The sequence below is a fragment of the Sturnira hondurensis genome, unplaced genomic scaffold, assembly GCF_014824575.4.
Source record: "Sturnira hondurensis isolate 20B ecotype Veracruz unplaced genomic scaffold, ASM1482457v3 Scaffold0011378, whole genome shotgun sequence".
In the NCBI taxonomy this organism is placed as follows: domain Eukaryota; kingdom Metazoa; phylum Chordata; class Mammalia; order Chiroptera; family Phyllostomidae; genus Sturnira; species Sturnira hondurensis.
Genome location: NW_028084009.1, coordinates 1,678,718 through 1,690,603, shown reverse-complemented (window position 1 = coordinate 1,690,603; position 11,886 = coordinate 1,678,718). Strand labels below are relative to the sequence as shown.

The following is an 11,886-nucleotide window of genomic DNA, read 5'->3' as shown; positions in this document are numbered from 1 at the left end:
GTGCAAATAAGCTTTGAGGTTCCTTGGCCCATAACAGAGGCTACGTTAATGTTCACTGATTTCCCTCCTTTGGAGGCCATATATACTCAGACAGACGGACGCACCAGAAGCTGGCGTTCGTCAACAGAGTACTTCTCATCTAGATTCAGGGAGTACTGGGCTCAACCTGAATTGCTGGGTCCCAGGCTGCCAAGAACTGCTGTCTGTTCCTTGTCCTCCGGCCCCACCTACTGGTCTTTCCAAGAACTACAACCTGGAGTCAAGTCCGCTCTCCCCATCGCCCGGCTAGTAGACATCCATCCAGGTTTGGAAAGTTCCCTAAAGGAGGTAAGAACCGTAACATAGCCATGTACCTGGAAGAAGTTCTCACGAAGAATCCCCTCTATTCCCCCATGTTCTTCTGGACTTTTCCATCATCCGCTGTCTCTAACATCTGTTTATGTCAGGGGTATGGATTCAGTGGGCTCTCTTCACAATTGGATTATGGCTTCAATCTCAGGTTAGAAGTCAATCCCAAATTTGGATAATGTAGGCATGAGAAGAATATAAATCATTCCCAGATATTCACATCTGGCTACTTGTCACTCTTCAGTCCTCACATTTAAATATCGTGCAACCTGCCATCTTCCCCACCCAGTCCCTCTAATCACATGACCAGGACTGATTTCCTTCGCAGCTAATAAATATTATTTGTCGTTTAGGTATTTTCTACCTGTTCACCACCTGTTGACGCCAATAGAAGGTCAGAGTCCTTCTATTTTGGTAGAATATGAGCTCACTACTGCCCCTAAAGGGGCAGTAGTATTGTTATTTAGTAGTCCCTAAAGGGACTAACAGTATTGTTATAAACACCCTTTTCTACATTAAGACAGCGCTTTCTCATGGTATAAAATTAAGATCTTTACCCCAGCAATTCCATGTGTACAAAGTTGACCTACATTAATAAGTAGGGATGAGTACCCAGGTATTCATTACAGCATATACAAATTCATGTTTGGACAGTGGGACCTTGGTTCTCCAACTTAATTCGTTCCGGAAGGCTGTTTGAGAAGCAATTTGTTTGAAGACCGAATCTCCTCCATTTGGCACCTCAGAGACACGTGACTGATCAGACAGGCGTCAGCGTGAAAGGATTGCAGCATTGAAAACCAAAGTTTTGCTTGACAACCAAGACATCTTTTCCATGAACACAACTTGGTCTAAAACCAGGTTGTTCAAGATAGGAGACCTGTGAGAACTGAGATTTGCCTGTAGCAGAAAACAGACTAGAAACTAGATAGAGGTCCTTATCCCAGCAGCCGTAGACTCCCAGAATGTCTGTGGCTAGAACTGTATTTCCATTTCATTGGTTTCCCTGTATCCCTGGGTATTTTACTTTATGCACATAGAAACCTATTTTTCCCCCTCAGAAGTCCATGGATTCCTGCAGACTGCCAAACGGAACTAAAGGACCAAAAAGAACTCTTTCATCAAAAGCGACTAGTTAATTGGATCATGGTGCATGTGTACAGTGCAATTGTAACTGAGCTGTCAGAAAGGATTAAGTTTATGTTCAGGTGCTGATCTGGAGCAATCTCAGAAGTGCCCCACTAAGTGAAAAGAGCCAGGTATGGAATGGCGTGGCGAGCATGCGTGCTGTGTATGTAAGAGAAGGAGATACTGTTGCATCTTTGCTTGGGCCGCTCAGCCCTTCTCAGGAGGGAGACGCAAGAGGCAGACAACCAGGGCTGCTAGGGGCAGGGAGAGCAGGGAACCGGGGGGCTCAGGTTGGGGTGGGGAAGATCCTTACTTTTTACTCTTTGGGGATTATTTAGACACCTTAAAAGCATGTGTAAGCATCTTGTTTCTAAGGTCAAGTGGGAAAGTTGAAATAAATCTAAAGCGGAATGCTTGAAGCCACATGTAGTAGGGTCTCATTACATTTGTTGGGAGAAAGAAAACTAAATACATGATAAAGTGATTCATACTTACTTTAAAAAAATACAAGATCAAGGTCATAGTCCACCTGCTCAGAATCCTCTCCCAGACAAGGGCCTGGGCGACACCAGGAGAACAGGGCGGTCGCAAGGTGGCCTGAGAGGCCCCCAGCCTCTGTGCTCTTCCTCGGACACCACGCTGTGGGGCCCACCACCCTTGAACCTGTATTTTGTCTTGGAAAATATGGAATAGCAGAACCTCAACATAAAATTACCTTTTAAAAATGAATTATAGTAAAAAAAACATAACATTAAGTTTGCTCTGTGAACCACTTTAGTTCATGTTAAGTGCATTCACATCACTTTTCACCTGGCAGGACCGATCGGCTACACCCATCTCCCCACCCCCACCCCCCACCCGTCCCTGGCAACTTCCATTCAACTTCCGTGTGTCTGTGGTTTTGACCACTCCAGACACCTCATATCAACACCTCGAACACTTGCCACAGGGCAAGGCGGCCCACTTCCGCCTCTGTTTGGTTATCGTTGAAGGACTATTAATGATAGCGCTCACCTCGAAATGCGTGTGACTTAAATGAGGCCGTAGTTGTAACGCTGTTAGAACAACGACCAGCTCACAGGAAGTGCTGTATAAAAAACTGCTATTGTGGTGATGGTTGAGATGGATTTCTTTCATGTATACTAGGGGGAAATCATTGAACTAGTACAGAAAAAAAATCTATGGTTTAATGGGTAGTATTGCTAAAAATATAAGACTAAAGTGTGTTTTTAATTTTAAAAAGTTGATTTAAAGAATGTTACTTTTTTAGTTTGTAGGTTGGCACTCAGTCCACTAAGCCACATCAGTCACTGCAGAATGTTACTCTTTTAAAAAATTCAAGTATACATAACGACAAGCTTTTTTAAAGGATCTAGCGCCCCCTTCTGGTAGCAGAATGAAGCTGTCGGCCTGACACTATTTCTGAAGCAGAAAATCAGAAAAGCTGATGAGGTCAGCTTTCTCCAGAGACTGAAGACAGGATGCTCCAAGGGCCAGCCCAGAGAAATGTGGCCTCGCAGTGTCGAAGTGGCTTACCATGTGCCCACCCACCATGCCGCTGTTGTTCATGACAACTCACGGCTCAAATGCGGCCTAGGTTGAAAAGTGACCCAGACTCAGCCAGCTGCCCTGCCCCTTCTCCAGGATCCCTCTCTGGCTTCTCGGTATGACAGTGCCTGGGCAGCCTGGTTTCCTCCTGGGAATGTCTGCAGGCTTGAGGAAGCCCACAGGAAAGCCCACCAGGAGGTATTGGGGGGTGGGGCGGGGGGAGAGGTCTAGCCCCACCACCACCTCCAACCAAGAGACACCAGAAGGAAGGACTCGCCTTACTACACTCACTCTCTTTGTACACCACTACATTTTGTCCGTAATGGACCCATAGGGCAAATTACTCGCCATGACCTCTGCTCCAACCTTGCTGGGTCCCATCACCTCCCCCCACACCCTACTTCAGCCACCCTGACCTCTGTCCTCAAATGCACCGAGCTTATCCCCTGCCTCAGAGCCTTGGCCTGGACTGGCCCCTCCACCCAGATTTTCACACAGCTGGTCCACCTGGTGCCATCGATCCCGATGGCCCTGCTAACACTGGTCCCCAGCTGGCTGGCCCTTAACCCTTCACGCCACCATTTTGTTTTACTCCCTACCTGACATGCTCAATGATGCCATTAACGTCTTTCTTTTCTTCCCTCTCGTCATCTGTTTTGTACCAGCTGTGAGCTCCGAGGAAACAGGTGCCCGTCTGCCTGGCTCACTGAGCTCTCCAGCCCTGCTTCAGCGCTCACTGAGCACCGCTTCAATGAATGAACGAACATGAACGTGAACATGAGCATCGTTCCCACTTTACACCCAGGGAAACTCAGAGAAGTGGGGTTACTTGCTGGGTAGTCAGAGGTCTCCCTAAAGGCCATGCCTTTGCCCTATGCCACACTGCTCAGGTCTGGTGTGGCCACAGTCCAGGGTGGTGCAGGCATCTCCAGTGAAACTGCTTCTCCTCTTGTGTGTGTGCAGAGGGGGATCATCTCTGACTGTGGTGACATCACATGGGGGAGATTTAGTCATTGGGTTGGCTAACGGGGCCAGCACCAGAGTACAATCCCTTGGCCCATGATTCATCCCCACTGACATTTTCAAAGAATGTGTAGACACAGTATCAATGGAACTTCTCACTCACAAGAAGAGTAATAGGTTACTCATTCCCTCGGTCACCAAATTAGCAAGTGAACTGCCTCTGAGAGATCTGGACAAAAGGGGACCCTTATGTATCTTCAAAACTCAGACACATCACACAGATGTCTTTTAAACAGTCACCAACAATTCCAAACCCTTATTTAAACCATAAGATGGTTGCCAGAGTGATTTGGTCAACCATTTGACAAATATTTATTGAGCATCTACTGTGTTCTAGGCATTAGGATACAGCAGGGAGCCAAACAGATGCAAGTCCCCGTCATCCTGGATGTTCTAGTGATGGAGACAGAGAGTAAACAAATAAACGAGGAAAACAGTCTGCCAGACAGCAATTCCCCATGGAGAAAAATGAAGCCCGGAAGCCTGGGAGGAGATGTAATTTTAAATTGCATTTAAAATTTTTTAATTGTTTAAATTAAATACTTAGGAAAGGCCTTCCCGAGAAAGTGACATTTGGGCAGAGCAGAAGGCATAGCCTATGCAAAGGCCCTGGGGCCCATGTCTCATGTGCGGGAGACTCAGCAGTGAGACCGAGTAGCTGGGGCCGAGTGAGCAGGACAGAGCATAGGAGACCAGGTGTAGAAGTCGGAGGGCAGTTTGGTTGTTACTCCGAAGAAGATGTGGGAGCCTGGGGAGGGGTTTGAGCATGGGTGTGATAGAACACCACCTACGTGTTAGCAGATTCCCCCTGGGTGCTGTGGAATAACAGATTGGGGTGTGCCGGGGAGGAGCAGGGGGAGCAGGATGTGAAGATGCATTCTAGAAACAATGTGCTTGGCTCAGACGGGGTGAGAAATGGGCACATTGGGGTATATTTTGAAGGCAGAGCCCACAGCGTTTGATGCCAGAGGGAATGTGGGAGCAGGAGGCAAGGAGGAGAGGAGGCTGATTCCAAGGTTGTGGCCTCAGCACCAGGAAGGATGGTGCTGTTTCAGAGCCAAGGTCTACTGGAGGAAGGGAAGGTTTGGGAAGGAGGGCTTGGGAGCAGATCGGTGTCACAGAGCAAACTTATTTGGGTTCATATAGGTCGAGATGATCCCCAAACAGTCCCTGCCCAAAACTGAACTTGGTCCAGAACCAGGGGATGCTGCTCAGTCCAAGCACTTTGCAAGCAGCAGAGAAAACAGCTCAGAGGGTGTGCAAAACTCCCACTGGAGTAAGACGACAGGAAAACACCGGCTGCCGGAGAAAAGGGAAGAGCCGAGAGCTGAGCACAAAGCCTCCAGCTCGAGGAAGGGGGCCCAAGCCCTCTCTGCCCCCACAGAACCCGGGACCCAAGCTCAAGGTCCCCTGGATTCATCAGCCCCTCCCTCCTGGGATTCGACCACAAAACCACAAAGGAGGGGCCTTCTAATCTGCCACTTCTAATGAATGTCCCACTCCCTGGGGAAGGATCTCAGTGAATATGGAGGGAGGAACAAAAAGGGCAAAGCCCCCAAACAGCCCAAAGTGTCTCGAAACCTAACAGTCTTCTCTCAGTCCTAATGGCAGCTGTCCTGATGGCGTCTCTCACTTTGCCCAGCGCTGTGCCCTGGAGGCGAGCTACCAAGCCTCTGAACAGCGCCTGAGGACAAACATATTCAATTGCTCCGATCACCCCCTGCTCCTGGGGACAGCAGGCACAGTTTCTGGGCGGTTTTTAATAAAACAAGTGGGCCTGGTGCCAGGGGAAGTGAGAACCACAGCCACTGTCAACTGTCAGCTTGTCCCAGCTGATCAGAATGAATGGCAGTGGCAGATGTGCCCTGTGGACCCAGTGACAGGGGACCGAGGTGTCTGGAGAAGTCTGGACATACAGTCAGAGATCCCAGGATGGGACTAACCAGGAGGCCTGTGGGTGCAGTAATCCCAGTGACAAAGAAAGATGGTCCACCTGGGAGGGGAAAGATGACAACTGACCAAGCAGAGTCCCAATTTGGGGCCGGAGTGGCTGGACTTACACTTGGGTAGTGGATCTCTTTTGTTTCTGGCTGCCCAGCCCCCGCCTCCACTCCTGGCCACAGGAAGTGGATTTGCATTTGGAGAATTGTATTCATCACATCATTTTATTGTGTATTTTCAATTCTTTGGCACCTAGGGGCCCTGCTGACTCTGGAGGGGCTGCCCCTCCCTGAATCACCAATTCCTAGAGATGGTGAACAACAAACCCTGGAAGGCATTTCTCATCTGCAAACCAACCAATCCGGACGGAGCCCATGGCCCAGCCTCCTCCTTTGCTGGCTCTCATAAGCCGGGCCCCTATCCATCTGCCCCAATCACACTGGGCCAGGTACCAGGCAACTAGGGTCAGCCTCAGGCTCCAGAGCCTCTGAGGCCATTTATTTATCCAGTGGATCCTAAGCCCACTTTCTCTGCCTCCGGATATAAAATCATCTTTTCAATAGCAGTCATCTCCTGATCCCCTGGCCTCACCATTCCTGAGTAATAATAAAACCTGCCCTTTAAAACCAGAACCGCAGGTCCCTCACTTATAGTCCATGGGATGGGACAGAGTTGCACCCAGCCCAGCGGTGGGCATGTGACCAGACTTGGCCAATCAGAGTGTCCCATCCCTGCTCTCCAGAGTTAACTGCATGGTGACTCCACTTTTGAATAATAAAGCCTTTATTATGTTCTCCGGGACAAATACATGTCCAGAGTCCTTGTAAAGTCCAGAAGAATTAAAGGCTGAGCTCAAACCCACTTGCCCTTACCAGTTGTGAGATCAAAGCAGTCGGGGTCCCTTTTGTCCCCGGAGCACATGCAATCTCACAACCAAATGCCTGCTGCGCCATATTGGGTGGCAAGACTGGTCCTAGTTGGGAACGGGAGAAGAAACAGGGAATTTCCTTTCAGTGAGGAGTACCAGGTGGGCTTTCTGTTGATTTAGAGAATGTGTTTTTCCCAGCCCTGCTGAGCCAGTCAGTCTAGAAAGATCCACAAGGAGTCCTGGCTGATATTGGGGTTCAAGAAGGCAGACCCAGGACCAGTCTGAAGGATGGATGTTCCCTTTGGGGACCACCCACCCCTGTTGTCCACAGCTTAAAAGTTCTTCTTTAGGGCCAAGGAGGCCAAAGGTGGGAGGAGGACACCTATTCCCCACTCTTCCTGTTTCCTTGGTTCAGTGCTTCTCAACCTTGGCTGCAGGTGGGAGTCATGTGGGTCCCAGGGTTGCCTGATTTAGCAACTAAAAATGCAAGACTCCCACTCGTTTGGCATTTCAGATAAATAACATAATATAAGCATGCCCCATGCAATTGTTGGGTCATACCTGGTCTGAAAAATGTATTTGTTTTTCTGAAATACCAAGTTAAAGTGCATACCTGGACATCTTTGTGGTTTATCTGAAAACCCTGGGAGGGAAGAGCTTTAAAAAACAAACGAACAAAAATAAACAAACAAAAAACAATCAATGCCTGGCCCCTGAAATTCTGGCTTCATTGGGGCTGGAATGCTACCTGGCGACAGGGCTTTTCTAAGTCCCCCAGGTGACTTCCTCAGCAGCCAGTGACGACCACTGCGCTGGGGGGAGTGTTTGTCCTCTGACCCACCCTTGACCTCTCACCCTCTCCAGGGAGGATGACTGAGTTGGGAGAGGGAACTGGGATATAAACTATGACCCCTTCCTGCCTCCTCTTTGTGAGATTGGTGGGGGCGTACTCTGATGAATGGCAGGCCAGATCCTGCAGGCTGGGGTGGTCAAGTTCATGGGGTGGAGACAGCATATTATTGTACCTAAACAGTCCCCAAGTGGCTTCCCTAGTTACACAGGTGGGATTTTCACTTGTCTACCTAAATTCTGTGTCTCTTTCTCACTTGGTTTTGAACCTCCGCAAAGAACAAAGGAGCACTAAGAAATAACCCCCTAAGGCCCCAATGTCTGTCACCTCCCACCACCCCACCACCCCTGCTCCTGGGCGTGGCTCATTCATACTCATTCTTCCTCTCAGCTCAAAGGGCCTTTCCTCTGGGCAGCCTTCCCCAGACCCAGGCAGGTCCCTGGCTGTTTTCATAAAACCCCTGATTTTTCTTTCTGGCCCGTATCAAAATTGTCATTGACTGAAACAGGATTCTGCAACCTCGACACAACTGAAACTTAGGGTCGGATACATTTTTATGAGTCTATCCTATGCACTGTAGGATGTTCTGCACGACTCTGGTCTCTACCCATGAGATGCCAGTATCTTGTTCCCTTGCCTATCCCTTGCCCATCCCCGGCAACCGCATGGTCTCTATCCCACACACTGTCACTATGTTCAGGGCCCCACACCATACAAGGGGTGGTGCAAATTACCTGGCTGATTCTGGTTGATATCGACGTGAAACATCCAACATATGCGTCCCAATGGGGATCCAACCCACAACCTAGGTTATGTGCCCTCACTGGGGATTGAACCCACCACTTTCAGTGCACAGGAGGATGCTTCAACCCAGTGAGCAACTCAGCCAGGGCTTGTATCTCCTTCTCTTAATGGTTCTTTCCCACTACTACATGGGCTTTGGGATCAAAGAGAGTGCCTACCCTACTCACCCACCACACTCCTCAGTGAAGACAAAGCCCTAGAAAAATATTTGAAGACAACAGGAAGGGAGGGGGAGGCTGAAGCCCTGCAGCTCCCCAAGCTGAGAACAGACGGGGAGTACAACCTCTGGTGACCTGTGTGAGCCGCTCTATTCAATAGCCTTCCTTCCTGAGGCTGCTGAACCTAAGCGCAAGGGGCAAGTGTGCCCTGTGTGGTCTGTGTCTTTCACTTGGCCCTCCATATGCCATGTCAGCTGGACAGAGCCTTAATCCCCGGATGTAAGAGGATACGGCCCCAGGGGGAGAGTTTTAAAGCTTAACTTCTGAGCTCCGTCCGACGATCACAGGCCTTCACTTTGCACTAATTCTGGCCAATTTAGCTCATGCTCCCATCCAAAAACCTGAGTCCATGAGGCTGCAATTCTTAGAGACCGATGAGCTGAGGACCACGGGCCCTAGGTAGGCAAGTACAACGAACACTAGGAAAAGGCTGTTCATAGTGAATCTACTTAAAATGGCCAGGGTGGTTCAGTTAGTTGGATGTCCTCCCGAAAAGTACTGGCTAAGGTCGCCAGTTTGATTCCCAGTCAAGGCACATGCCTAAGTTGGGGGCACACACGAGAAGGTACAAAAGGAAACTGATCAATGCTTCTCTCGCTTTCTCCCTCCCTTCTCTCTAAAAATAAATACTCTCTTTTGAAAATAATAATAAAAAGTAAAATGGAGACCCAAACTTCAGAGAGAATAGTGGAGAGGAAAAATGTTTGCAAACTGGTAAGTAAACCTGACATGCAGAGGGCTTTGTCTGGCCCATAGTGCTTTTTAACTTTCTTTAAACATCTGTAGCCACAGATACAAAGATTTCACATTTACATCTGTGGTTTCTGGCTGTAGGTAAGCCTGCATGCAAAGGTCAGCTGGAGAGGGGAGGCGCCCTTTGACAAGGCATTTCCTCTTCAACTAACCACTGCTACATACATACCAAATTTTTACTTTTGATTTTGTTGTAGATACTGGAAATTGGGCAGTGTACCTGCCATTCCATGGAAATGTTGTTTATAACGGATTGGACAGGGAAGGACAGGAGGAGGGCAGAAGGTTGGAACTTGGACTTGAAGATTCCAGAGCAAGCCAAACCGTAATACACAGTTTAGAAAATGTTATCAATACAACGTAAGGTGGATCCTGAAGCCAACTTTAAGAAAAATCAGAAGTTTATAAAAGAAACTGACATACTACGAAAGTGGCTTCTTTTATCTTGCTAAACTATAAATTCTTCACTTTGGATGTGAATGCACAATATTTAATAATATAACCACTTTCCAGGCCATTAAAACAATCTACCTCTTAACATTTTTTCTCTCCAAAGAACATCTTTAGTAAATAATAAATTGATCTTAAGTGTTTATCTGTGATCAATTCAGTAAGACTAAGTTTACAACAACTTACTTGCAGGCATAAAATAGACCATTTAGAGAGCTTTTGAATGGGCAAGGGGGGGAAGCAGGACCGGCAAATGATGGGCAGATTAAAACACAAAATCCTGTCCCTTACAATACAGCTCACAAGTTCAAGACACCCTCCGAGTGCTGAAAACACAGTACTCATCCTGTAGTTGTACATTAACAACTACGTCATCCAATAAATCGCCATGATCTTTAAGGTCCTGTGACAACTCACACCCTTCTCAGATCAGACTTCGTCTACCAGCCCCCTCAGTACTGCGGAAATGTCCCGTCGATTTTGGCGGCCCAGGCCATGAGTCCCCCCACCACATCCTGAACTGTCAGGGAGCCTAACTCTTGGTCTGCTGTCAACGTCTGCAGGATCTTCACGGCTTTCTGGGATTCGTTGCCCAGCTTGCAAATCACGTAAACGGGGAGCACTGCTCCTCCCTGTGTGCCTTGCTTCCCCCTCTGGATTGCTTCCCCTAAGAGTCTCAGGCTCTCCGCATCCCTCCTTTCCAGATGTTTCAAAGGGATGTGCAGGGCATGAGGCAAACGACAAATGTCCACTTCCACTTGAGGCCTGACGTCCAGCAACACGTGGGGTGACCCGGAATCCAGAAGCCGCTTATAGTCAGTGACAGAAACTCGCTCCTCTGGGCTCAGCAACTGCAGGCAGCGGCACTTATCGGTGGCCGAGGAGCCACAGAAGGCTTCATAGTCCTGCAGGTCAGTCACAGTGGGCTGCTCCCCGCAAGCCGCACAGTCGGGCCTGCGGCTCCGCAGCTGAATACAGCGGAAACGTCCCCTGAGAGCATCAAAGAGCATCAGTCGGCCACTGTACGAGGGGCCCAGGCCTGCGGCGATCTTCAACACTTCCAGCGCTTGCAGACAGCCCAAGACCCCAGTGACTACACCGAGCACCCCGCCATCCGCGCAGTTGGTCACCGTGTCCGCAGGAGGTGGCTGGGGGAACACGCAGCGATAGCAAGGCCCTCCGTCGTAGTGGTAGACCGTGATTTGGCCCTCGAAGCGCAGGGCGCTGGCGGATACGAGAGGCCGGCCGGCCAGCACACAGGCGTCGTTAACGAGGTACCGAGTGGGCGCGTTGTCAGAGCAGTCAGCCACCACGTCATAGCGGCGGACCAGATCCAGAGCCGTGGCCGGCGTCAGAGCCTGAGCGTACGGGACGCACTCCACGGCCGAATTGAGACTGCGCAGCGAGGCGGCGGCCGAGAAGACCTTGGCCTGGCCGGCCAGTGCCTCCCCGTGCAGCACCTGGCGGGGCAGGTTGCTCATTTCTACCACGTCGTAGTCGACAAGGCCCAGGCGGCCCACGCCGGCCGCTGCCAGGTACTGCGCCAGCGGGCAGCCGAGCCCACCGCAGCCCACGACCAGCACGGACGCGGCGGTGAGCCGCAGCTGCCCCTGCACGCCGAGCTCAGGCAGCACGAGCTGCCGGCTGTAGCGCAGAATCTCTTCCCGGGTCAGGGCGGCCTTCGGCGGCAGGGGCGACACGGGAGCCGGCCGCTCTGGCTCTTCCTCCGCCAGAAGAGCCGCTGCCAGTCGCTGCTTCAGGGAACTCAGTTCCTCTTCCCGCCGGGCGACTTCAGCTTGCAATGCCCGGACCTCCGCTTTGGCAGCCATAGCGCCCTCTTCCCCTAGAGATCTCGAATGGCATTTCCGTTTCCGGTTTACCGTCTCCTAGCAACTGCAGCAAACTAAACAATTTTATGGAGCTTTGGAAAAGGTGATAAAATAGATACCTATTTC

General features: G+C 50.0%; 1 protein-coding gene across 1 annotated transcript; it reads right to left on the bottom strand.

Moving 5' to 3' along the window:
* Positions 1–11,855, bottom strand: MOCS3 (molybdenum cofactor synthesis 3). Its single transcript, XM_037059901.1, has 2 exons — positions 10,021–11,855; positions 1–11 (listed from the first exon to the last, which is right to left on the bottom strand). The coding sequence occupies exon 1, from the start codon at positions 11,758–11,760 to the stop codon at positions 10,384–10,386; it is 1,377 nt and encodes a 458-aa protein (XP_036915796.1). The 5' UTR covers positions 11,761–11,855; the 3' UTR covers positions 1–11; positions 10,021–10,383.
* Positions 11,856–11,886: the final 31 nt, after the last annotated feature.